Source organism: Rhineura floridana, chromosome 12 (assembly GCF_030035675.1).
Source record: "Rhineura floridana isolate rRhiFlo1 chromosome 12, rRhiFlo1.hap2, whole genome shotgun sequence".
Classification (NCBI taxonomy): domain Eukaryota; kingdom Metazoa; phylum Chordata; class Lepidosauria; order Squamata; family Rhineuridae; genus Rhineura; species Rhineura floridana.
The window spans coordinates 7,760,190-7,787,869 of NC_084491.1; the positions used below are offsets into that span (position 1 = coordinate 7,760,190).

Genomic DNA, 27,680 nt, shown 5'->3' on the forward strand with positions numbered 1-27,680 from the left:
AATCTTCTTTTAAAGCCATCCAAGCTGGTGGCCATTACTGCATCTTGTGGGAGCAAATTCCATAGTTTAACTATGCGCTGAGTAAAGAAGTACTTCCTTTTGTCTGTCCTGAATCTTCCAACATTCAGCTTCTTTGAATGTCCACGAGTTCTAGTATTATGAGAGAGGGAGAAGAACTTTTCTCTATCCACTTTCTCAATGCCATGCATAATTTTATACACTTCTGTCATGTCTCCTCTGACCCGCCTTTTCTCTAAACTAAAAAGCCCCAAATGCTGCAACCTTTCCTCGTAAGGGAGTCGCTCCATCCCCTTGATCATTCTGGTTGCCCTCTTCTGAACCTTTTCCAACTCTATAATATCCTTTTTGAGATGAGGCGACCAGAACTGTACACAGTATTCCAAATGCGGCCGCACCATAGATTTATACAACGGCATTATGATATCAGCTGTTTTATTTTCAATACCTTTCCTAATTATCGCTAGCATGGAATTTGCCTTTTTCACAGCTGCCGCACACTGGGTCGACATTTTCATCGTGCTGTCCACTACAACCCCGAGGTCTCTCTCCTGGTCGGTCACCGCCAGTTCAGACCCCATGAACGTATATGTGAAATTCAGATTTTTTACTCCAATATGCATAATTTTACACTTGTTTATATTGAATTGCATTTGCCATTTTTCCGCCCATTCACTCAGTTTGGAGAGGTCTTTTTGGAGCTCTTCGCAATCCCTTTTTGTTTTAACAACCCTGAACAATTTAGTGTCGTCAGCAAACTTGGCCACTTCACTGCTCACTCCTAATTCTAGGTCATTAATGAACAAGTTGAAAAGTACAGGTCCCAATACCGATCCTTGAGGGACTCCACTTTCTACAGCCCTCCATTGGGAGAACTGTCCGTTTATTCCTACTCTCTGCTTTCTGCTTCTTAACCAATTCCTTATCCACAAGAGGACCTCTCCTCTTATTCCATGACTGCTAAGCTTCCTCAGAAGTCTTTGGTGAGGTACCTTGTCAAACGCTTTTTGAAAGTCTAAGTACACTATGTCCACTGGATCACCTCTATCTATATGCTTGTTGACACTCTCAAAGAATTGTAATAGGTTACTGAGACAGGACTTTCCCTTGCAGAAGCCATGCTGGCTCTGCTTCAGCAAGGCTTGTTCTTCTATGTGCTTAGTTAATCTAGCTTTAATAATACTTTCTACCAGTTTTCCAGGGACAGAAGTTAAGCTAACTGGCCTGTAATTTCCGGGATCCCCACTGGATCCCTTTTTGAAGATTGGCGTTACATTTGCCACTTTCCAGTCCTCAGGCACGGAGGAGGACCCAAGGGACAAGTTACATATTTTAGTTAGCAGATCAGCAATTTCATATTTGAGTTCTTTGAGAACTCTCGGGTGGATGCCATCCGGGCCCGGTGATTTGTCAGTTTTTATATTGTCCATTAAGCCTAGAACTTCCTCTCTCGTTACCACTATTTGTCTCAGTTCCTCAGAATCCCTTCCTGCAAATGTTAGTTCAGGTTCAGGGATCTGCCCTATATCTTCCACTGTGAAGACAGATGCAAATAATTCATTTAGCTTCTCTGCAATCTCCTTATCGTTCTTTAGTACACCTTTGACTCCCTTATCATCCAACGGTCCAATTGTCTGCCTAGATGGTCTCCTGCTTTGAATGTATTTATAGAATTTTTTGTTGTTGGTTTTTATGTTCTTAGCAATGTGCTCCTCAAATTCTTTTTTAGCATCCCTTATTGTCTTCTTGCATTTCTTTTGCCAGAGTTTGTGTTCTTTTTTATTTTCTTCATTCGGACAAGACTTCCATTTTCTGAAGGAAGACTTTTTGCCTCTAAGAGCTTCCTTGACTGTGCTCGTTAACCATGCTGGCATCTTCTTGGCCCTGGTGGTACCTTTTCTGATCTGCGGTATGCACTCCAGTTGAGCTTCTAATAGAGTGTTTTTAAACAACTTCCAAGCATTTTCGAGTGATGTGACCCTCTGGACTTTGTTTTTCAGCTTTCTTTTTACCAATCCCCTCATTTTTGTGAAGTTTCCTCTTTTGCAGTCAAATGTGACCGTGTTGGATTTTCTTGGCAATTGGCCAGTTACATGTATGTTTAATTTAATAGCATTGTGGTCACTGCTCCCAATCGGTTCAACAACACTTACATCTCGCACCAGGTCCCGGTCCCCACTGAGGATTAAGTCCAGGGTTGCCGTCCCTCTGGTCGGTTCCATGACCAACTGATCTAGGGAATAGTCATTTAGAATATCTAGAAACTTTGCTTCTTTGTCATGACTGGAACACATATGCAGCCAGTCTATGTCCGGGTAGTTGAAGTCACCCATTACTACCACATTTCCTAGTTTGGATGCTTCCTCAATTTCATATCTCATCTCAAGGTCTCCCTGAGCATTTTGATCAGGGGGACGATAGATCGTTCCCAGTATTAAGTCCCTCCTGGGGCACGGTATCACCACCCACAACGATTCTGTGGAGGAGTCTGCCTCTTTTGGGGTTTCGAGTTTGCTGGATTCAATGCCTTCTTTCACGTATAGAGCGACTCCGCCACCAATACGTCCTTCCCTGTCCTTCCGATATAGTTTATATCCAGGGATAACCGTATCCCACTGGTTTTCTCCATTCCACCAGGTCTCCGTTATGCTCACTATATCAATGCATACATTGCGTTCCATGGAAAAGGGGAATTCTCAGCCATATGTAGATGGTAGGGGGCACTTAACTGTGTCATCTGATGTTATAAAGGGTCTGATTCACATATTAACAGAATAGCATTGTGGCTGCTTCCCTATGGAGCTCTGGTAATGTAGGAATGAAAGAATCCCATGAGACAGATCATGAGAAGAGTTCCCACATCAGTGCTGCAGCTCTCTGAGGACCTGCAGTGTCAATGTGGATGAGTTGCACACGATCTAAGGGTCTCTCATGATTTTGTTGTTCAAACACTACCAGAATGGTATGAGCCCAGAAAGCAACTTTCCTGCTAAATGGGTAACATAAATCAAGCTTTTTGTAGCTTTTCCCCTTCTTTGAATTTCTGCATAATTGCAGAGGAGGTAGGTTTCACCCCCTCATGGTCAGAGGGTATATTTGGCCACTATTTACAGGCAATATATGAAAAACATTTAAAGGGCACTGTGTAGCTTCTGGCTCCATAGGCCTACATCTCTTGGGTTAGCCATACGGCAGAAATAGACAATGGTGAAGCTGGTTACTAATGGTTACTGGTTCCTTATTTGCACGGCAGTTCAAAACATCGCTTGATGCCTTTTAATAGAGGACAGTCTCCTGGAGATGCAAATGTTATCATTTGGGGTAGCACAAAGCTTATTGTGATGTGTACTCCCTGAGTTCCTTATTTGTTTTTGTCATCTGGGGTCATCATCACACACTTATGAACACTGTGCAAAGACAATAGTTTTGCCTGGAGAAAATTATTGTGGATCTCAAAAGAGACAGCACCCTTGGTCATTCAGATAAATGATATGGGGTAGATCAAATATTATTTTGGGGTTCAGGTCAGATAAACTTAAGTTCTTTTTAAACATTTTCTGATTCAACTATGTTTCAAAGTTTCATGGAAATTTGGAACTGGTGTCAGGTCATCAACTTCAGCTTTGTCAGAAATGGAGGTTCCCTTGTCTCCTATTTTCATGCTCACTTTCATCTCCCTGATTTCAATGCAATAGGATGGTTATGGAGTATTCTATCCCCTTCAGACAACCTTTTCATTGTGCATTCATGATTGTTTGTGCTCATGTTATTGGGGCAGTTATACACAGTCCTACTTTCAGTACTATTTGTACTTGCAAAAGTGACAGGATGTACATAACACCTCAGTGTATGTCCCATAACTTCCTGCAGAAATCCTGTAACTTTTCATAACACAAATGTTCCAGGTTTATTTTCCTCCACTATGGTTGCACTATATAGTGCAAGAGTACCCCTCCCAAAAGCAATAATGCAGTAACATTGGGGAAGCCTTGCAGAACAACTAATAAAGTGGGATGATGTGCCGACAGTCCAGTATAAATCTGCCGCTAATGTACTATTATTGCACCAGTTACATGCTGCAGAATACACCCACAAAACAAGGTCTGCAGTGGTCCTAGGGCAATAATTGTTGGTGCTGTTACTTACTAGTACAGTAACTCCTATTGCACTTGGGCTCACCTCTGAGTAAACATGCTTAGGATCAGGCTGCTAATAATGAATTTGTGTTAACATCTTGGCAATGGTATATAATTTCAAGGGTGGGGGGTAGGAATTACTCCTAGCATCAGTAACATTATAAGGGAAATGAAGACTTCTCCAGGTTGTTAGCAGGCACTGGCATTGCATAAAACACAGGATCAGTGATCCTAAGCATGTTTACTCAGAAGTAAGTCCCATTAAGTTCAGTGGGTTTTGGCCCTTGGTAAGTGTACTTAGGATTGCAGCCTTGATGGAGTTATTTATAAAAGCAGGCTCAAAAAATCTAAGTGCATTCTACTTGAACATCAAGGACTGTTAACAGGAATATCTCCATCACACCCCCTCCAACTTTTTCCTGGGCTTTGGTTGGCTGACCACACAAAAGTGAGGAGGAAGTTTTTATTATGCCAAAATAATTGAACGGAGCACACGCTTGAGGTATGTGTGTGAGTATGCATGAGGAAAACCTCTTAAAGGATGAGGTTCTCTTTATGATTCACTCTGTTTATTGCGAAAGGAGAGGGGGAAATGGAAGGACGAGGCAGGGCTCCTGGGTTCTCAGCAAAGGGAATTGTGGGCCTTCCAGTAAACTAGAAAAGGAGATACAAGGACCCTGGATTACCTGGGAGTAGGGAGCACTATTCCAAATAGGGAGAGAAAAGAGAGGAGGGAAACCGAGCATCCTGGACTTCCAAATTAGGGGGGAGGGCTCAGACTCCTGGGTTCCCCGAGGTAGTGTAGTATAGGCTAGCTCAGGGCAAATTGGGTCTTAGGAAGCCTGGAGTCCCAGATCCTGAGGGTAGAGCAGAGTTAATTCATCTGATACCTGAGTGTCGGACCCTCCCCTTCTGAAACTGGTTGGACTGCTTTCGTGGGTCTCTCACCTGGGCCACTCCTTCTTTCCTCTCTGGACCTGGGTAGGCCATTTACCTTTCCTGCTGTCCTTTTCCTGCCTTCCTTCTTTTCCCTTAATGCCCCTTGACTGGGTTTTGCCTTTAAGGTCATCATACTAGTCTCCTCGAATTGCCCCTTCTTGGTAGTCGCCTCTGACCTGTTTTTTTAGGCCATCCAAAACCTAATGTGGTCCATTAATTTCAGTGGGTCTACTCGCAGCAGGACTTAGTTGAACACAATCCCTTGTCTTTTGTACATGGGGTGGGGTAAGGCGCCATTTTGATCTTTGCCTCAGGCACCACAATGTCAGGCGCTGGTCCTGACACCTAAGTAATAAAACATCCTGTCACAAGATAGGACTTTTTAAAATATATATATATATATTCTAAACTCCACAAAACGCAACACCCGCATTACTCTGAGACAGACCCCACTCTGTTAGTTGGAGCTTACTCCCAAGAAACCGCGCACCGAATCGCAGCAGCCAGAAACCAAGAAAAAAAGAAACAGCCTGTTGCTACGGTTTTCAAACTAGCGCCTCCACTGAGACAGTTACCCTCTTTCCTTGGAGGACGGAGGAAATAGAGGGCGTGGCTACCCTGACCCCGCCCAATTGAGCATCATGACCAATGACGGCTTTTATTTTAATACCGGAAGTCGTTGGGCGGGTACCCTCCTGTGCGGGTGAAGTGACAGGAAATCCCTCTCCAGGAAACGGAACGGATCTTGTGGAGCGGCCGCTCTTTTGCAGTTCTCTCTATCCTCTGAGGTTTCCATGGCGTCAAGGTTACTGCGGGTGTGCGGTGCCCTCCGAGCGGGCCGAAGTTTCCTCGGCCTAGGGCCGCTGCGCCTCTCGGGGGCTGCTCGCTGCATGGCGGTTGGAGGTGAGCGGGCTGGAAGAGGCCTGTCTCTGAGCAGCGAAGGGATGCCTCCGCATAAACCTCTTTTTCTCCCCGCTGCCGCGCCTACGTAGAGAGGCAGGAATGTTCAGTAGGTAGATCGTGAACCTCATGCCCAGGACTGAGGAATGATGGCTATTAATCTTGGCCTTACGAAGGATGTGGGCGTCTTTGGGGCCTCGTCCCACAGGCCACTCCAGGATGGAGGGGGGCGTATGTGGGCTTAGTTAGGCTAGGCCTAAACTGTGAAGAGGTCTTGGTGCCTATTGTTATTATTACCTTTGGCGGAAGTCAAACGGTATATGTAGATCCTTCACATCCGGTATATATTCACAACAGCCCTGTAAGGTAGCTCAGGCTCAAAGACAGCGACTGGCTCAAGGTTACTCATCGATTTGAGTGGGTGTCTCCAGCTCTAGTCTTGCACTCTAACGTAGCCTTCCCTAACATGGTGCCCTCCAGATGTTCTAGACTGCCTAGGTTGAGGAAGGCTGGGCTAAACACAACACAGGCTCTCATAAAGATATTCTGTTGTTAATTCTCATCTAGTTTCCATAGTGACAACTAGAACAATATACTGCTAAGCTTAAGGGAACAAACATACCTGCCAAAAAAGGAAGGGAATAAGCATGATGAAAAGTGCACAGTTGCTTTCTAAACTCAAAACACTAAGGTGGCTCACACCAAGATTTAAGTCTGCCCACTCCTCAGTGTAAAGGATAGATATTAAGCAGCTCCATTGTGCAGGCTGGCCAGCCACCAGCTTAAAAGAGCAGGAGTGGACCACTGGCTGGCTTCCACTTAACCCCAGCAATCAGCAGGCATTATTCATGTAGTGTTAGACAGTCATACTGACTGAGATTGCTTAACACAAACTGGTTGTGCCTTATCTGTTACTTCTGACTGTAGAAGTGCTTGCTCTCTCTTGAAATGCATAATTGGGCCTTGGAAGTCTAGTAAGAAAAAGTAAGTAATGCAAGACCTAAGCTGGCCCACCACTGCTGTAGGCATGGGGCTAAGCCCAGTGGGAAATGGTTTTCTAGTCTGGGAGGTGGGTGAAAACTTAGGTTCACCTATATGGATCTGCACTGCTAGAATGCCTTAAGTAACTGGAAACTGGTAGCAGAAGCCCTTTGCAAAAGGGTAGCTTCCCTCTTCTTCACCTCCCCTTGAAAAAAGTAAGACTGACAAAATGTGGCAGATGAGTTGCCAGCTTCTTGTGTCTTGTTTGTCCTGCAGCTGTAGGGCAGTCCAGAAGACAAAAACATTTCCAGGCAGACGGATGTGGGGATTCATAGAATCATAGAATACTGTAGTAGAGTTGGAAGGGGCCTATAAGGCCATCAAGTCCAACTCAATGCAGGAATCCAAATCAAAGCATTCCTGACAGATGGCTGTCCAGCTGCCTCTTGAATGCCTCCAGTGTCGGAGAGCCCATTGTCATATGGCTCTAACAGTTAGGAAGTTTTTCTTGATGTCCAGTCGAAATCTGGCTTCCTGCAAATTGTGCCCATTATTCCGTGTCCTGCACTCTGGGATGATCGAGAAGAGATCCTGGCCTTCCTCTGTGTGACAACCTTTCATGTACTTGAAGAGTGCTATCATATCTCTCCTCAGTCTTCTCTTCTCCAGGCTAAACATGCCCAGCTCTTTCAGTCTCTCCTCATAGGGCTTTGTTTCCAGTCTCCTGATCATCCTTGTTGCCCTCCTCTGAACCTGTTCCAGTTTGTCTGCATCCTTCTTGAAGTGCAGAGACCAAAACAGGACACAGTACTCAAGATTAGGCCTAACCAGTGCTGAATAGAGGGGAACTAAAACTTTATTATTTATTTATTTATTTATTTATTTTTGATTGATTGCATTTGTATACCGCCCCATAGCCGAAGCTCTCTGGGCAGTTTACAACAATTAAAAACATTAAAAACAAATATGCAAATTTAAAAACACATTTTTTAAAAAGCAATTTAAAAACGCATGCTAAAATGTGATTTGGAAACTATACTTCTATTAATGCAGCCTAATATAGCATTTGCCTTTTTTGCAGCCACATTGCACTGTTGGCTCATATTCAGCTTGTGATCAGTGACAATTCAAGATCCTTCTCACATGTCGTATTGCTGAGCCAAGTATCCCCCGTCTTATAACTGTGCATGTGGTTTCTTTTTCCTAAGTGTAGACCTTTGCATTTATCCCTGTTGAATGTCATTCTGTTGTTTTCAGCCCAATGCTCCAGCCTATCAAGGTCCCTTTGAATTTTGTTTTTGTCTTCCATGGTATTAGCTGTGCCCCCCAATTCTGTATCATCTGCAAATTTGATAAGCATGCTCTGTACCTCCTCATCCAAATTGTTAATAAAAATGTTGAAGAACACTGGGCCCAGGACTGAGCCCTGTGGTACCCCACCCGTTACTTCCACCCAGTTTGAGAAGAAACCATTGATAAGCACTCTTTGAGTACGATTCTGGAGCCAATTGTGGATCCACCTGATACTTGTTCCATCCAGCCCACATTTAACTAGCTTGCTAACCAGAATATCATGGGGCACTTTGTCAAAAGCTTTGCTGAAGTTGAGATATATTACATCCACAGCATTCCCACAGTCTACACGGGCAACCTGATCAAAAAATGAGATAAGATTAGTTTGGCAGGATTTGTTCTTCATAAATCCATGTTGGCTCCTAGTAATCGCTGCATTGTTTTCAAGGTGCTTACAGATTGACTGCTTTATAATCTGCTCCAGAATTTTTCCAGGGATTGATGTTAGGCTGACTGGTCTGTAGTTCCCCGGTAACATTGTCTCTTTGATCTCTGTGTTCTGTAAAGCTTGGAAAGACCACAGAAAGCCCAGCTAGGAAAACAGCACCAACTGGGGTGCACAGACTCTTGGCTGGGGAGAAAGTGTTCTTCTGCGAGTATTTTCTGATACCAGAACCCAATATTGAGTGACAGTTGCTATGCTAGTGGGGGAGGGAGGATGGCAGTATTCCCTTCAGCTTGTATGTTGCTGCCATTTGTAATGGTATTCTTGCAAATTCACATTATACTTTGTGCCCTTCCTACCCCCAAGTAAGTATTGATAAGCTGAGGGTCATATTACTTTGCATGAGGCGTAAATTGCTCTTTTTATATAGGGATGGCCCACAATAAGAATGGCCTTCTCCCAAGTGTTTTGTAAAGTTTACTGTCGCGTATGCAAAGTTCTAGAGCAAGGATGGGGAATCTTTGCCCTTCATATGTTGCTGGACTCCAACTCCCATTATCCCTTACCATTGGCTATGCTAACTGAGGCTGATGGGAGTTGGAGACACCAACTTCTGGAGGGCCAAAGGTTCCCCATCCCTGCTTTAGGGTATTGGGAAGGGGCCACTATAATTATGTCAGTGGACTGTCTCCAGTGGGTTCTGAGAGCCACTGTTCTTGTTGCTGGTTACATCTGTTTAGTATTATTTAACCATGTGTGAATGCTACACAGAAACGACACAATCCCTGTCTTATAGAAGCTGCCTTATACTGAGTCAGACCATTGGTCCATCTAGCTCTGTCTGTGTTGGAATTGCTTCTTAAGATGTTTTTATTTAAAAAAAAAACAAAATACATTTTTAAAGATGTTTTGCTTTAATATATTTTAAAATCTGTTTTTAAGACATTTTAGAATGTTTTTAGTGTTTTTGTTTGCTGCCCTAGGCTGCTACTGGGAGGAAGGGCGGGATATAAATTAAATTAATGATAATAATAGCTTAGTAGTGTCTACACTGACTGGCAGCGGCTCTCCAGGGTTTCAGACAAGGAGTCTCTCCCAGCCCTATCTGGAGATGCCGGGGATTGAACCTGGGGCTTTCTGTATGCAAAGCAGATGCTCTGACACTGAGCTTCAGTCCTTTCCCCAACTCCTTCTGGAGTGTTATGTCTTCACAAGGGTAAAAAGGGACAATAGAACTTGGTAGAGAAGTAGCAAGGATAGGGGAGGGTTAACTGTTATGTGCCATGTTAATATGGCTAAAGGTAAAAGTGTCCCCGCACTTACAGTGCGAGTCATTTCCGACTCTTAGGGTGACGTCTTGCGACGTTTACTAGGCAGACCGTTTATATGGGGTGGGATTGCCAGTTCCTTCCCTGGCCTTTCGTTACCCCCCAGCATATGCCAGGTACTCATTTTACCGACCACAGATGGATGGAAGGCTGAGTGGACCTCGACCCCTTTTACCGGAGATTCGACTTCCTCCTTTCGTTGGAATCGAATTCTGGCCGTGAGCAGAGCTTCCCTCTCTGCGCCACGGAGGATCTAATATGGCAGGAGGAATCTTTATTTTGGGAGATCCACTACTGAAAAGGCAGTTGATTCCCATTCCTTCCTAGGAAGAGTAGATACTGGCAAGAGATGAGAAGATCATCTAGTTTATGCCACAATCAAGTGTGTATTAAATAGATGTTATTTAGTAATGCATAGCAAAGTGAAGGTTAGGTCCACTTGTAGTATTTTGACAGGAAGCTGTGCTTGCTATTGGTATGAGTGAATTACTGCAGGGTTCTCCACAAACTGAAATGACCAATATATTTTTTTCTTTTAAAAAGCTCTGTCCCATGTTAGGGATAGCTTTGTGTTTTATGGCAAAAGTGTTTGTTTTTATATGTTACATGTGGAGTTTACTTAGAAAATAAGGCTAATATTTTAGATATCTGTCTTGTGTTGATCTATGGATCATAAATCCCTGTCCAGGACAAGACATGGTGCTTGACAATACATTGCCATTCCAACAATGCAGTGAGGTGGGTACAATTCCTGTTTGACAGATTAAGAAACTGGGGCTCAGTGACTTGCTTCAAGCCACATAGTGTATTCATGGCTATGGTGATGCTTGAACTGAGGTCTTCAGGTACTACAAAAATGTAATATAACTCCTGGCAGTTTTGACTAGAATTTAACCTGGGCCAGCCTAAAATGCATTTTGCATGTTAGCAGTTGTGGCTTTTAAACTTGGTGCTGTCTTGGTTCTGTGTTAATTTGTTAACATTCTCTTGTGTAGAATAAGTGTTGAAATTGTGGCAGTCACTGACTCAAAGTCCCTTTCTAGATAGGAGCACTTCTCTAAATGTTTCTGCAGGCCTCTCAGAATGTGAGCTCATGCCAAATCCAGCAAAAGCTCGCTGGACTAAAGAGGCGTCAATGAAAGGGAGGGCACTAGCAAACCCTTGCTGGAGATTTGTGCAGCTCCAAGTCATATGTGACTGTTCCAGGTAATCTTGCGTTCTGGACAAAGTGGTAGAACACACAATTCTGTACTGCAGTTTTTCTCATAACCTTTGTGCCTAGGACCAAACTAACATGTGAAGAGTCTGGCTGATGCTAAAACAATTTTTTTCATGAGAATATGGGGACGAAGCATGTACCACATGTTTTTGCTGAAACAGACTGACAACAGCTTTCTCTTTGGCAAGTTATCTATTGGTGATCAATGGCTTTTTCAAGCAAAAAAAGAGTGCTAAATTTGAGTGATTGCCTCATTAGTGCCCAGGAAACATCAATAAACCAAGTATTTAATGGTTGTTTTGGATTGAAAGTGTAGATAGGAAGTGTGCTGATTAGGATTTTATTGTTGCAAATTGCTTTGCGTTGCATTTGTGAGGAAAGCACCTTATAAATATAAATAATATATGTAAATACATCTCTTAGTGCTTTAGGAAAAATGTGTGGCATAGGGCAGAATCTCACTTCAAACTGCCAAATAGTTCACTGTTGTCTTCCACCCTAGGTATCCCCACTGATGAGGAGCAAGCTACAGGACTGGAGAGGAAAATCATGAAGGCTTTAGAGAAAGGGGAGGTGAGTAAAAACAAGCAAAGAAAATGGCCTTGATTGATATAATGGTGATGAGAATGGCCCTACATGCAATAGAAATCGCTACCTTCCTGCGGAACACTGGCACTTTGCTCACTTTGCATGGTTTGGGATCCAAAATGAATTTACTAGGTAGCAGTATCTGTGCCTCTAAACGTCTCCCCTTTTCCAATATCTCCTTTTAGTTAAGTAGAGATAATTCTGATGGAACCTTCAGTGGAGAAATGGAGGCTGACTTTGACCTGATCCATAATTGTTGGTTTGAATCTGAGAAACTGGGAGGTTTGCTGTGGCTCACTTGAGTTCATCTTGGCCTGGAGACTAGTTCTGTTAGTGACAGAATTGTATCAATAAAATAACAATGGTTGGAGTAAAACTGCTCCAAGGGTAGAGGGGAGGAATTGGGGCATTCAGTGGCAGGCAGTTTTGTTGCTAAAAACCTTAGAGTGGGAAGGAGGGCAAATAGTTCCTTGCTAGAACATGGAATAAGGGGTCTGTGATTCCTCCTAAAGTGGCTTTCAACTTCTTTCTCTCCTGCTGGTTGTAGGATCCCTTCAACATGCTTGCACCCAAAAAGCATACTGGGACAAAGGAAGATCCCACCATCGTCCCTTCAATTACAAACAAAAGGATTGTGGGCTGCATATGTAAGTGCTTCTGTTTATAAACAGGAATAGTTTTTGGCTGGATGCTGTTTGCTCACAATATCCTTTCAAGGGGGCACCCTTGTGCATACTTATCTGTATGTGAAATCACAGCTGGCTTGGGGGAAGTATCTTGTTCTGTTGGACTTCATTTGCAAGTGGGGGGGGATATGGCTGAGTGCAGCTTCTATAAAATTTGGCCAGCATGATCAGCCTGAGAGTAAAAATCTTAGTTTATAAATGGCAGGAGTCTTCTTCAGCACAATTGAGTGGCTATTAAGACCAGTGTTGGATATATGGTTCACTGTTTCCCAACCTGTGTCATGGGATTTATAAGTAAACCCAAAATCACTATTGCTAGTAATCCTTGACAAGTATGATGAATGCCTCTTAGAACATTTAGTTTTGTTGGCATATTACAAAGCTGTGCTGACATTTGTAATTGAACATTGGAAAAGCTTGAATCTTACATTTTAACACTTTGGAAGTACTCTCTGGTGGCAGAGAAGATCTAAGGTCCAAAATTCATGAAGCAATAAGTCAGTGGGTCACCATGCCAAGTAAATATGGACTTGTGGGTTTGCTATATTGAAAAGGTTGGGAACCACTGGTTTAGTTCACTAACCATCTTTTTCCTTGTGGTTGTTCTGTCATCAATTGATTTAGTTGTCTTCTGGATCTTGCTGCTTACAAAAACTTTTAAGATTAAACTGGCCATGCCTAGATGTGACCCTCCAGTGTCAAGACAAACACTTTGCTTCACTCTTACGTAAGTTTTGCCAACACTTCTGCAGTCTAATCTTCTCTGGCCCTCTCACACTGCAGGTGAGGAGGACAACAACACTATCATCTGGTTCTGGTTACACAAAGGAGAATCCCAGCGCTGCCCCTCCTGTGGGGCCTATTACAAGCTGGTTCCCACCCAATTGCCATGATTTGGGCCTGCAGCTTTGCTGAGTTCTCTATATATGTTTTCTGGATACAGGGCTGAGCTAAGCAAGCTGTTTATGTCATGATGTATCACGTTCTTTGAAGCCTAATAAAGTCTTACGACATTGTGTGAATGTATTATTTTGTGTTTCAGGCCCACTGCTAAAACTAACTCTGTGCATGCTGCAGAACTTTCTCCTTCTACAGCCAGCCCTCCCCAACCAAGTTTCAGTTGCGGAAAGCAACAACCGTAGATGCGCTTGTGTTGAGACAAAGAAGGGTAATGGGTGTCCCCCCTTTTTTTTAGTGTGAAGATCCGCTAGTGGAGAAAGTAGGTACCCTTTTCTTGAATTACATCTGCACTCAAGTCTCCTACCAGCAATCCTAGTTTTCCAAGGGGGAGCCAGATGTGTGAACTAAGTAACACTTAGCATGCCACATATGAAGATAGTTCTTGGTCAGCGCGGAGTGGAGCACACAGGCAAGAGTTAACTCCTGGAGGCAGAGTCAAACACTTGCAAACGTTTGGTGGTCAGCCAGAAGAGGAGATTAAAAAAAGGTAAAGGTGTCCCTGCACTTACAGTGCGAGTCATTTTCGACTCTTAGGGTGACGTCTTGTGACGTTTACTAGGCAGACCGTATATATGGGGTGGGATTGCCAGTTCCTTCCCTGGTCTTTATTTACACACACACACACCCCGCGTAAGCCGGGTACTCAGAGAGAAGAGGAGATACCTGACTTTAATTCCTAGTTTTGACTCTGCCTCCCTTGAATTGGAGCCCTTCAAAGAAACTGAATCAGAGGGACATGAGGAAGCTGAGCAGGGCTTCTCAGACATGCTTCTAACACGTAAACATTCCCTTCCCCAAGTTCAACAACATCCTCAAGGAGGAATGGGAATACCCAGCCAAACCTCTTACACCTCATTTTCTTTCTAGGAAGCCCTACTCCCATTATGGACTGCCTACAGGTGCCTTCCATTGATAACCAGGCTCTGCCCCGGGAGTGAAAACTGCCATTCACAAAGGGGGGGGGGGACAAATCTGACAGGCCAAAGTGACCAATGTGCTTCTCTCTGGCAGACCCACAAGGCATCAGACTGGGCTTGAGGGAAACCACCAAATTCCTCCTTTGCTTTGGCTGCTGTAAAGTGGGAAACAGAATGGACTTTACATGCCCAAATTGATTGCTAAGAGACTCATACAGCGAGCATGGAAGGACAAATATCTGCCACCTATTATGCAATCAGTGGATGACTTAATGCCCTTGCTACATTTGAGCATACCTTTAATATACACCAATTTTGTCTAGATACGTATTTAGATAGCATATATTGATCAATGTATAAACTAAATGGATGTGAAGATGTTTAAATATTTTGTTAATGTGAGCTAACAGGATTTCTCCCCTCTTTTCTGAGATCACAAATTTATTTTTTAAAAGTGGGCAAAATTCCTCGTTCCTGAAGTTCCATCTAAGGGTAGATACCTTAGGGTGGGATTCAACAAGCTGCCGAAGACTGTAGAGTTCCTGGCAGACTCCTTTATGGGTGGCTCTCCAGTATTCTGCCCAGGCTGTAGGCTGCACAGCTGTGGCTAGGAGCAACATCTGGCTTAAACCATGGGAAGTGGCTCATCAGTCCAAGGCTAGTCTATCTGTTATTTCATTCTCTAGTTTTGCCTTATTTTTTTTAGCAGCCCTTGGAATCTCAGTAGTTTACCCTTCCATTTAACCTAGCAACCAGAACGCATCTTTCCTGAGGTGGGTTTGTCTGAAATTGGGTACTTTCTAGAATCTAGAGGTTAATTTTCGCAAATACTATTATACAATAAGTGTGGGTAGATGTTAAGAGTCCCCATCCCAAATGGCTAATGCAAAATGTGAAAACTTTACAGAGCCTTGGGCATGTCTCCTGTGCAGGAGCCGATGCCCAAGCATTTGTTAATAATTCACTGTTAACTTACAGTACAGTGGTAGGTAAGTCCTTCTTTAGGTAATGGGGCTTACTCCCAGGTAAATGAGTACAGGATGGTAGCCTAAGCTCTGGTTAGATTGGTAAGAACTGGGTTCTTGTGCCGTTAACAGCTGTTTCTCCACAAGTGAGACCAGCAGGACATAGCTGATTTCCCATGGTACATACGAGGTGGTGTCCCTCTGGAGGAGATAGTGGCTGCCCTCTATGTGTTCATCAAGCATTGCAGAGATTGGATTTGCCAGACAGGTGCTTCCGAGGGTGGTGGCTTTGGCTCTCCTACCAGGAGGGGAGTGGTCACTGCTGCAGTACATCCCTTGCCTGTATGCTCCACTTGCTTGCTGACCAAGACTGGTGGCCTTACCATGAAGTGGCCTTCTGGCCAGCAGCGTGGAGCATGTAACCACATATCTTCAGTAAAACCTAGAACTGGGGTGGGTGGACAGATGTTTAAGTCTCTCCTGCTGTTACATGTTCCCACAGTAACCTGATTAGGGGCAAGAGCCCACAGACACAGTACCCTGCTACCCTGTAACTACCTTTTCTCTGGTTGGTCCATTCTTGGTTAATATGCTCCTTTTTCAAGTTGCAGTGGCCAGCTGTTCACAAGCTGGCCCCTAACATTTTTTTCAGGAGTTAACCCTTGCCAGTATGTACCACTTTCCTCTGACCAGAAGGACACATCACGGCAAGGCCAGCTTTCCATTCTCTTGAATTCTAGATACTTTAGGTTTCTAATTGTTTTTGGTACTCCAAAGCTGAGTGGATGCTAGTTACAGGCCTGTTTACTTAGCCAGCAGTAGAAATGCACAAACTAGGTTAATCAATGCTAAGCACAGCAGGACTTGGTGGGGAAGTTATTCTGCTCCATTGAGATTACAACTTTCAGATGGATGAATATTGCCAGCGCTTAAAAGATTCTGCAGAACCATAAAGTTTGAAAAAGTAACTGCGAGGGCAGTGTATCTTAAACAGAAGACAGTATGAAGCATTTAATGGCACTCTCTTCCCAATAAATCCAGCCTGAACTTGATGAGTTTCTATATTCACTTAAAAGGTGATTTGGAGTTTAACTATGCTTTTTACATCTTCCTTTGGGCTAGAAAGATCTCTGCAAAACTAAGGGGAACTTCATGGAGCTGAAGATACTTTTTTTCCTTAGTGGAACCTGTTCCATACTTGCCGAATGATTCCCCATCTAAAAATGAGAACATTCTTGGCTAAGTGCGCATTTGGTGAAGATGGGGTCCTAGCCGGACCTGTGGAAACCTTGTTGTCCACATTAACTATGTTCACCCAAAAGAATCCCTCTGGCTGTAGACTAGAGAAAGCTAAGACCAAGGCAGTCAAGTCCTGCATCGGGTTTCCTGCAGTGATCAGCCAGGATTTCAAGGAAGGCCACAGTATGCCCCAGCAAGTGGCACTCAGGAGTGTGTTGCGTCTGAAAAGGGAGGCTCCATTTTAATCACATGCAGAATACACGTCTCAGGGAAGCATCTCTCTCCCATTGCTTACGGAGGGCTCTATACCAGAGACTTCCAAACTGGTCCATTGAAGGCAGGAGATGGCACATCCATGACATGAAATATTCATACTGGTTTTTAATTGTAACTTTATTGCTTCTTTTTATTTCTTGCATTTTATTGTATTACAATTTAAATTCTAGAGTAAAAGAAGCATTAAAAATACAATTAAAAATCACACAGATGCAAAAATACAATTAAAAATCACCCAGCACATTACAATTGCTACAACATAATTTGGTGGTCTGTCAAGACCTTCAGCAATTTTGAAATGGTCTGTGAGACAAAAGTTAAGGAACCCCTGCTCTAAGCTACCTAGTAGTCCCTAAAACATCCTGAAAAGACAGGCTTGAAGAAAAAGGGGGGGAACCCTCTTAGTGTCACTAGGACTACAGAAGTATGGGAACTAACTTGGAAAACCAATATTGTGCTATCAGCACGCTTTCCTCACTTGTTCCTCTTTCCTCAAAAAGGAATTTGTGCATTAGTGCCTTGAACGTCATGAGTTAAAACTTCATTCCTAGAGATTATTGCATGCAGATTCTAACTCCCTTTGTGCTTTCCACATATTCTGCGAAGCTGCAGACACGCGTGAACTGCTTTTAGCCATGTCACACCAAAAGGCACCTTGGAGTTGAGAATACACAAATGGTTGTGTTTTTTGCCTTGCTTCCTCTGCAGAAGTTCCTTTTTACAGTCAAGTGTGTGATGTCTACAAGAGGCAGAAGAAGCAGTGAGAAATGGGCACTGGAAGTTGCAGGAAGGGCTTGTCTAGAACCATTTTGTTCAGTAGCTACCTAACTCCTGGCCTCAGTCCTTACCCCCCTAACACTGAACATTTTAAAAATGCGCACTAGGTTGTCTAGTCCTGTGCGTTCCAAGTGCACTATTGCAAGGGGGTGGGGTACAAAGAGGCCCCCTTCCCTGCATCCTTTTACACAGTGTTCCAGCTGAGCCACAGTAAAGACACTACACCACCTTTGAGCATTGACAAAGCAGTCTCAGACCCATGCAAAGCCACTGGCTGTTAATTTATAATTACTATAATGAATTTACAAAATAAAAATACAGGCAACTGTGTTAAGTTATTGTACATTGCAGCCCAGAGTGGTGGGTTGTGTTTTTTTGGGGGGGGGGGTACTCTTGCCTCCATTTGGTATAAGATCACTGTAGGTGGATAAGATGGAGAAGCCAAAATACACACACACGCTTGGAGGGGTGGAGCCATGGGCCCACCGCTCATCAGGGGTTTCTTTTAAATTCATTCCCATTAATTTTTTAACCCTTTCCAGTCCAAGGCTACAAACAGCATCTTTCCCTGTAATGCACCTGGAGTCGGGAGAAGGCTACTGAGTAGCTCTCCATCCTTTCAACTGCTGTATATATTTTGGCTGCCATGGAAACCCCCAAGGTATTGAAGCCCCACCCTGCGTAATTCTTTACCTGCCCAGCATGGCCTGGCAGCTTTCAAACACAACAGTTGTGGGCATTTGAGACCGCCATGCACAAGAAGGCATACCCAAAACTCCCTAAGGTGAGGAGAGGTTGGCCCACTGAGAGGGGCAGTTATTCCCAACAGGTGCTAAAAAAGAAAGCAATCCCTAACTAAAATGAGCCAAGCTAGAGGCGAAGGACACAACCATGTCTGCTCACACATAAAGTGGCAGCTTGATATGTATGTGTGTATGTTAACTAGTAGATCAAAAGAGGGGCACTCCCCCACCTGATCTCTCCCATGAACACTCTCCTCCCTGACTCAGACTCCAGGTGAGAGCCAGGCCAGGAGAAAACATCCCCCTTAAAATGTGGCCATCCTCATTCCGTCTTGTGTAACAACCAGTTCTCAACATTCTCTTGCAGTAACAGCTTCTTCCTTCTAAGCTGGCTAGGCCACACTGTACAAGTCACAACGCCCAGAAGACACCACTGCTGGAAGCCTCCATCCCCTCCAGTCTCACAGGCTTCTAACTAACTGAATCTCAAAAGCTAACATTACTCCCGAGACTGGACAGGGCAAAGGGGGGAAGAGGACGCCCCTGCCCTGTTTCCCTAGCTATACTTAAGCAACCTCTTCCTTCCAAGAAAATAATTGAATCTCCATCACTATGATCCTATTTCTTAACAAAAAAATTGTTGGGTTTTTCTTTTGATAGGGTGAAGCGGGGGCGGTGTATGAAGCTCCAAGAGAGGATTTGGGGGGGGCAGGATTTTGTTGAGGCAACAGTTCCTCAGCTCTCTCTGAGACACCTTGGCACTGACAGCCCTGAATGAGGTCCTGAGACCTCTCCGAGAGGCAGGCTGCAGGTTGCTTGGCATATGTTCCCACCCAGAAAGCTGCAGAACTTGAAGATCTGCCCCTCTGCCACAAGAGGGGGAAGATAGCAGCTCCAGGCCAAGGCCCTCCTCCTACTTTAGGCAGGCAATGCAACTGCCCCAGCAGCCACATCAACAAACTTAAGGTTGATTCCTCTTTATGGGACCCCTGAACTTCCAAGTTTTCTTCAACAAACTGCAGAATGAACAAGCAGGCACCTGTCCCCCTAACGCAGGGCAGGCGGAGGCCATACAACAGCTGTCTCTGCCCGGGTAAGGGGGAGAAACCCCAGTCTTCCCACCAGCTTACAGGTACAACTAGTACCAGGTCGAAGCAGTGGTGTGGCTTATGGAACAGATCAGAAGGTGGAATGGAGCTTCTACGGTCCCTTCCTGGCTGGGGCCACTGCCTTCCTCCACCACAGCCGAGACCTCAAAATACAGTTGCACCTCCCTCTCAAGGGTGTGTGTGCAAGCAACATGCATCAGACAGGGCACTAAGACAGGAAAAGCGTGAGGCCCAGGAAGAAGGCGGGAATTGGCCCCAACCAGCAGGGAGGGAGCAGCCCCGGACAACAAAGGGTGAAGAGGAGACACAACCTGGATGAGTTGCCCACGGATGCCAGCTGCTTTGCTGCTGCCCTGCCCCCCCCACCCCTGCCCTAGAACGTCTTCCGATGAATGGCCCGTGTCCCGTCCTCCTCGTATTCCTTCTTGGATACCCACATCTTCTTAAATGTGTCCAGGGATGCCAGAATAGAGCCACTGTGGGGAAGAGAATCAGAATCAGCAGACTTATCTAGAGGAATCAATCCCCTCTGAAAGACACACAAGCAGAAGAGATGACCTTCCCAGGAAGCAAACAGCCTAAACTGCCAGTGCTGTGGTCACACACAACCTTCCCATGCGATATGACCTTCACTCCTGACACAGCAAAGGCAGGTCTTATTGCCCTTCCAAGGTTTTGACTCATCCCAGCTGGAGCTAATCCATATTCTGAAACAGACTCTGGCACAGGAGAACTTTCCAGATGAAGAAGGGGAGCTGCCTTACCCCACCCTCATTCACAGTGGAGCATAAGGCTCCTCCTGATGAGAAAAGCCAGCATTGCACAACTGGCTTCTGTAAACACTTCAGTGCAAGGCACTAAGAACAGCTTGACCCATTTGGTTACTGCTAGGATTACATAAGAACGTAAGAAGAGCCTGCTGGATCAGGCCAGTGGCCCATCTAGTCCAGCATCCTGTTCTCACAGTGGCCAACCAGGTGCCTGGGGGAAGCCCGCAAGCAGGACCCGAGTGCAAGAACACTCTCCCCTCCTGAGGCTTCTGCCAACTGGTTTTCAGAAGCATGCTGCCTCTGACTAGGGTGGCAGAGCACAGCCATCATGGCTAGGAGGTGGCGGAATGGCATCCTCATGGGCCAGGGATGGTTTTATATTTCCCTGGAGAATGTTCTTACCCAATCCATGTGGAGTATAATCTCTCCTGAGGTGCAGAGATCTGCAAGGAAGAAAGCTCGAGTCAGAAACATTGCCTGGGATAATGACACATACACACATACAGAATTGTCTGTCTGACCACAAGAGCCAAATGATTCCTTCATTGGAGAGGGAGCCACTGTTATGACTAAAATGCTGGAAACGTTTGCTTCAAAACTCAGGAGCACCAAGCCTTCATATACAATCCACCAGTACAGAAGGGTGTGTTCAATATCAATCCTACTGAACGTAGGCTCACTGAAATTAGACACAATCAACTTAAGTCTACTAATTTAAAGGGTCTATTTTTTTAATAAACTTATTTTATCAGAACTGACATACAAAGATATACACCACCCAAGAACAGCAATAACAGAAATATTAACTAAAGAAACTACTGGTCCCAAATTGTTGAGCCAATAATTAAGGGAAAACAAGCAATAAAGTATAAATCATAGGAAGGGAGATGCAATGAGTGATCTGGACACCATCTTTACTGAGTTTCTCCACATCTGTCTCTGTGTTAGAGGAGGTTGTAAATCAAATTTAGAATTGTTCACATATTGAAAGAAGGGGTACCAGTCCAAAAGGAAGCTATCCATGCATGACCTGCCCTGTGCTTTCTTAAGCAAACTAGGAAGTCTTTTGGCTAAGGCACTTGACCAGACCATAGTAAGCCAGGAGTTTAGAGGGATGCCATCCAATTTACACCATCGGAGCTCAATCTCCAATTGAGCTGGTATCAGGAGAAACACAATTAAATCTTTACTCAGAAGATTCTGATTAGCATCCTCAAAAAAACTCAGTGAAGCCAGAGAAGGGGTCAGCATTAAGTTTTGCCCTGTGATAAAAGAAATCTCTGAGAAAACCTGAGTCAGAAAGGTTAGACCTTAAGGCAAGATTTGTGTAAATATACCACATTCGTCACACTCCCTCCATCACTCCTGACTGACTGGTCCCATAATCCTCAGTAAATGTACCAGAGTCATGTACCACCTATATATAATTTAAGTGAATTCTCGCTAATTTGGGCAGACAGATTTCAGACCACATTACAGACTATTTGACATCTGTTATAGGGTAGCCAAACGCTTGGTCCCAAAACATTTTCGTTCCACTGAGGGAGCCCCATTTATGATCTAGTTATAAATCCTAGAAACCAGTCTTTTTCAGTCGCTCAACTTGTTGAGCACTAACATTCCTAGTAGCATGTGAACTAACATCAGGGTTCAAAAGAAAGCAGGTTTGCTGATTATACTGAAATCAAGGCCAGTTCATATATGGTATCCAAGCTCTCTGAATCTCCTCGAAGTGCGCTTAAACAAGCAAAGTTCTTTTTGGAGGAAAGGCAATACCCTGTGAGATGAATGATTCAATTCCATGGTTTACTTTTATTACTGTGGATGAGGGCACCTAGATGACCAAGCTGGAAAGCTTCATAATACAACCAGAGATGCGGAATGCCAATGCCCTTCCCATACTTTATCACTAAACAGAATTTTATGACTAAGCCATTTTTTTAAAGCTATGAATGAAACAAAGTAAGAGCCGTTGACGAATTTTGAACCCCTTTGAGGGGATCAGAACAGGCAATGTGTGGAACAAAAATAGGAATCTGGGTAGCACCAATATTTTGATAACTGCATCCATCCTAGCCAGGAAAGATACAATTTAGACCATGTTTTCAGGTTCTGGCCGATCTGTCTCACAATAGGGCGACAGCTTTTTCACGATTAGTAAGGTTTTTGGTTAACTGCACACCTAGGTATTTAATATGCTTAGGACAAATAGTAAAACCAGATAAGTGTCTAATCCGCGCCTGAATTGTGCACACCCACGAAGAGGATTTCTGATTAGGATATACTGATTCTTAAAACCAGCCACTACACCATAATGCTGTATTTCTCGCACTGTTAGTGGAACAGCTGTGAAAGGATTTTTTAAAAAAAGAGCTACATTGTCAGCAAAGAGACTGATGCTGCGCAGTGCTCCATTAATTACCAGAACCTGGATGATTGCAAAGTGTTATTGCTAATGGTTCAGTGGAGAGTAAGAACAGTAAGGATGAAATGAACAACCCTGCTTAGCTCCATGGTTAATGGAAAAAGCATAAGATGCTACTCCATTCACCCAAGCCCTAGAGTGAGACTGGTTGTACAAGATCATTTAAATGGGTCTATTCTGAGTTAACATAGGTGGAAATAACCCAGAGTTTGGCACCTTACAGAAACCAGACACTTTGCATTTCATTTTAAAGAGGAAGTTCCCAGCCCTCGTTATTTTAAGCACAGTAAACATATAGAGTGTCTTGAAAACCAGTTCACATCCACAGAAGACTTTCAGTGGTCAGCGGATGGAATGTCATGCCACTCCTCTATCCCCCACATACATACACGGTCACTACATACAAACTCCCCTGCCTGTTCCCTATTTGCCTATATCTTGGAAAAGAAAAAACATTGCAATGTTTTTTCTTGAAGTGAAAGAGGGGGTGCAAATTAGAGATTTTCACTTACGTTGCTCTGCCTGTAAAATACGGCAAGGGGCCATCATTGGCCGGAAAAGAGGTGAACACTCACACAAAAACTAATCTCAAGAGCAAAGAGGCATCAGTGGGATGCTTCAGATATCACTGGTTATAAAAGCTGTGACAGTTTGGACATGTTTCCTAAGTGCTCCTAAGATAGCGACACTGATCAGCAACATCCTCAGGATAATGTAACCAGACTCTGAGGCCTATTAGTTTTTTTTAAAGAGTGCTTCCACTGCCTGTCAAGACCAAATGCATGTGGAACTACTCATACAAAGACAAAACACATCCCTACCCATCTCAATCATATCAGGGGTCTGCAAGTTATCATCTGAAGAGTGTGGATGCAGAGATTTACATATGATGTTTAGGGGACAACTGGAGCCTGGAGTTCCTCCATATCCTCACCTTAATTTTGACATCCTTTGGAGCGAGTTTCTTCACCTCGCTGAGGAGCCGGTCCCCAAAACCTTAAAAGATGAGAGGCAAGGATGTTTAGAGTTGAAAGCATTGTGGCACCAGCCAGAGCTGTCAACTACCCACTGCTCTCCATGTTGTGCACCCCAAACACCAGTAACTCAGTGCTAGTCCCAGAAAGGACTAGACCGGGGGTCACCAACCCAGTGCCTGCAAAAGCCTTTACTGGCACCCTAGGAAGGGGCATCAAACTCCAAGCTTTAATGCAAAAAAAAAAAAAGTAACTCAAGCCCTCCTACAAAAAATGTATGAAGCAAAATGTGCAGATAACCTTCTAAGCAATTTCTGTTAAATGACCCAGCCAGGCTGCTCCTGCCTATCAGCATTTTTAATCAATGAGTGAATTCAGAAATGGGATTGATAAGTGAGTTGTTTGGACACCAGGCAATTGGAATCCCTGTGGTATCAGAGACCTCCTGTTTCCCCTTCTCCCTTTAGGGCACTTTTCCTGCTTCTGTCTTATTATCTAGTAGTCCATGGAATCTCTGTAGTTTGCTTTCCATTTTTCCTAGCTACCAAGATCCATCTTTCCTGAGGTTGATTTGTCTAAAATCAGGCACTCCCTAGAAGTTAATTCCCACAACTAATAAGTGTGGGTGGATGTTAAGAATCCCCTCCCCAAATGGCAAAATGTGAAAACTTGGCAAAGAAGCTGAGGCATGTCTCCTGCTATGCAGGAGCAGCTGTCCAGGCGCTCAATAAGAATTCCCTGGATAATTAACGTACAGTACAATGGTATACATGTCTGCTCATAAGTAAATTTGAAATGGGGCTTATGTCCAGGTAAGTGGTACAGGATGGCAGCCTATGCTTTGATGTAGGATTGACATTGGGGAAACAGCTGTATCTGTGCAATCAGGACTAGCAAGACACTGCTCAGTCCTCATGGTAAACATAAGATTGTCTGGAAAGAGGGGGAGAAGCAGCAATGACTGTGACTGTCATCCTCAGCATTCTTTCAAAATTCAAAATATGCCCACAGGTCTAAAAAGGGTAGTGGCCCCTGGTCTAGACAGAGTTAGCTTTCCAGCATCTCTTCACACCAGGAGTTTGGTCCACCACCATCCCACCTTCAGAGGCAAAGCACCCAGAGCCAGGGGCACCTCCCCACTCTCTGCAGAAAGTATTATAATAGGAACACTGCCCTCTGCTGTCAGTTGGGGCAATTACATCCCCATTGTGTTGCCTCAACTGTTATCTCACTGCCCTAGTTTACACATGTAATTGGATGAAATAGACTGTACAAAACATACAGACTATGTACTACGTACATACATACAGGAATACCCCGCTATACGGACCTTCACTTTACGGACACTCGTGAGTATGGACATACTTACAGTAGCACCGTTCCCCCGTTTACGTACGCTCGCTTCGCAAGAACAGACACTTAACGGCATGACGCCACCGCCCGATCAGTTTCCAACTACAAACGTTTTCTTAAAGTAAGGCCTACTGTGTTTATTTCAGTTATAAATGCGTTATTTACATCAGTTATGCCCGTATATGACGATTGCAGTGCAGTATATGCATCGATAAGTGAAAAAAGGTAGTGCTTCACTTTACGTACATTTTCGGTTTACATACTCGCTCTGGACCCATTGTGTACGTTAATGTGGGGTATTCCTGTAGACTGTACAACATACTTGTTGGGCTATGTTGTGTGCAGATTCGCTACTGCACTAATATTTAGACACTTCTCTAGTATCTCCGCACACTTTGGATATATACCCTGCCCTACTTAGCAACTTGAGTGCCCATGAAGAAGATGTAGACTTCTCCACTTTAACTGTTGCATGGGCAGACTCTTCGGGGGAGCTTTTTGTTTCGTGAAACACCCTTTTCTTCATTATTAGCCCCAATTTAAAGCGAAGCTGCATTGACTTTCTGTTTTGCCTCCGCTGGAAACAGGCAAAAGCTCTACATACGCCTTTCACTACCTCTTTTTCACTACCTTTGGGTGTGTGGTACTGCACTCCTTTATCAATAGCAGTTGCTCGGACTGACTCCAGTTCAGGCATTTGTTGGGGCTCCCCACCACCACTAGCACTATTCTCACTTGGCAGAGAGCATCAAAGGAATCTGGGGCAGATCGAGAGAACTTTCATTCTTCACACCCTCCCTCTTCCAGGTTAAGGGAGCCCACCAAGGTCATCTTGCTCGAAGGGTCTGAAAATCCTGGAGATGGGCTGTTTTTCAGGACAAAGATGGCACACAGAAGGATTGGGAGGCGGTGGAGGGGACTGACTATGTGTCAAAGCAGAAAGAAGCGGCGATCCTGCCCAAATTATATGCTGAGCTCAAAGCAGGGCACTAAATTGGGCATGCCAGAGGTTTCAACCCACTAAGGTTTCTACACAAAACAGGACAGCAAGAGGTGGCACAGAGGAAGATGAAGTTCAGAAACCCAGCCTCCAATGCCAGGACTTTGTCTCCTATGCCTGCCTATAAGCTCTGTGGGTTTGGCACATGCTTTGCATAGACAACGTCCCAAGTTCAATTCCTAGTATTCCTTAGCAAAAATGGATCTCCTGTAGGATGTGACAGGCTATGGCTCTCCATGTCCCATAGTGTTTTTTGCACTCCAGAGTTCCACAGAGTTCATGGTCTGCACCAGAGGTTAAGACAAGCCCTGCTGGGTCAGGCCGAAGGGGCCCCCTCTAGCCTAGCATCTGATTCTCACAGTGGCTAACCAGTTGCCTTTTGAGAGGAGCCACAAGCAAGATCTGAGTGCAACAACAACTCTCCCCTCTTGCACCTCCCAGCAGCTGGCACCCAGAGGTACCCAGCCTGAGAAAGGAAAGCCTCTCTCAATGGCTATGTGGGACTCCTGGTATGAAGCAACCTCCTACGTCTTAAACGACAAACAAGCTCTCAGCCTCCTTGGGTACTACCCTACCTTTAAAGAGTGTAGATCCCCCAGATAGGACAATGTTCCCAAACAGCGTCCTCCTCAGGTCCATGTCAGATTTTTGGATAGCGAACGCCAGCACTTCGTGGATCCCTTCGCTTTCATCTCCTATTAGGTCCGGCTGGAACAGCAGCTCAGGCGCTCGGAACCGGGATGGACCAACCTGCCAGGAGAGCCACGGTGGCATTGAATGGGGCATGGGAGATAAATGAGCACCACTTGAACCATGCAGCATCCAACCCCACTACAGCTACAGCATGCACAAGGCAGTCGGCCTTTTTTGGGCCACTCAGTGGCTGTGCATGATTGCAAGGAGTTTGTGTCAACCACGTTCTTGTACGCCACATGAGAATTGCAACACTTCTCAGGAAATAATTACAACCACCTCTACACAATGCAAGGTGAAGCAGCCCCAAACCCCAATACTTCTTAGCGCCACCTCCCAGGGGAAAGACCCATTTTCCAGTTCAAGAACTTACATCTAAAGTGCTTCCATCAGGCAACGTGTACTGCACCTTCTCCGTCTCCAGAGCCTCATCCTTCTGAGGGTTGATGGACAAGTAGCAAGCTCTCTGCAGGGAAGGAGGCAGCATGTGAGGCAGTGAGGCTGGGTGCTGGAAGCCATGTGCTTGAGGAGCATCCACCCACCCAGGCCTCCAGAGGAGTCAATGGGTCAGAACTTAACCCTCCTCTCTGCTGATGCTCATCACGCCTCGTACTTTCATCCATGACATTGTGCAAGATATCTGGACCATCTCATAGCACAAGCCCATTCCAAAATAGTCCACATTCCTTTGCACATTAGGGGACTATCCTGGTTTGCTGCTTGTTTGCCACATTCTCTTATTTTATGGACACCAAGGAGCAACTTCCAAATTAAAACTGCTGAATTTGTCTTCCAGGGCCACAGTTCTGCAAAGCTGCATACATACTTGGAGAAAGGTGTACGTACGTGTGCATGCACACGCACATGCGCACACACACACACCTCCATGCGTTCGTTGAAATTTCTACTGCAGGTGCTTACGCTGCTTCAGAAGCATGCAGTTTTG

The 27,680-nt window shown here is 44.6% G+C and overlaps 2 protein-coding genes across 2 annotated transcripts in view; one reads left to right on the top strand and one right to left on the bottom strand.

Moving 5' to 3' along the window:
* The first annotated feature begins 5,791 nt into the window (after positions 1-5,791).
* LOC133368600 (cytochrome c oxidase subunit 5B, mitochondrial) lies at positions 5,792-13,549 on the top strand. Its single transcript, XM_061593025.1, has 4 exons — positions 5,792-5,996; positions 11,762-11,832; positions 12,395-12,494; positions 13,317-13,549. The coding sequence occupies exons 1-4, from the start codon at positions 5,888-5,890 to the stop codon at positions 13,424-13,426; spliced, it is 390 nt and encodes a 129-aa protein (XP_061449009.1). The 5' UTR covers positions 5,792-5,887; the 3' UTR covers positions 13,427-13,549.
* A 4,374-nt stretch (positions 13,550-17,923) lies between these two features.
* The window catches only part of ACTR1B (actin related protein 1B), a 31,106-nt gene continuing 21,349 nt past the window's right edge, over positions 17,924-27,680 (bottom strand). The window contains exons 7-11 of the mRNA XM_061593539.1: positions 27,108-27,200; positions 26,617-26,791; positions 23,649-23,710; positions 20,692-20,732; positions 17,924-19,995 (exon numbers count right to left, since the gene is read on the bottom strand). Of these exons, the coding sequence (XP_061449523.1) occupies positions 19,893-19,995; positions 20,692-20,732; positions 23,649-23,710; positions 26,617-26,791; positions 27,108-27,200 (474 nt within the window). The 3' untranslated portion in view covers positions 17,924-19,892. The remainder of the gene's footprint in view (positions 19,996-20,691; positions 20,733-23,648; positions 23,711-26,616; positions 26,792-27,107; positions 27,201-27,680) is intronic.

Coding starts and splice junctions, on each gene's coding strand:
- LOC133368600 (XM_061593025.1), top strand. CDS start 5,888: ATGGCGTCAAGGTTACTGCGGGTGTGCGGTGCCCTCCGAGCGGGCCGA. Junction 5,997..11,761: donor TCGCTGCATGGCGGTTGGAG/GTGAGCGGGCTG, acceptor CTTCCACCCTAG/GTATCCCCACTGATGAGGAG. Junction 12,495..13,316: donor AAGGATTGTGGGCTGCATAT/GTAAGTGCTTCT, acceptor CTCACACTGCAG/GTGAGGAGGACAACAACACT.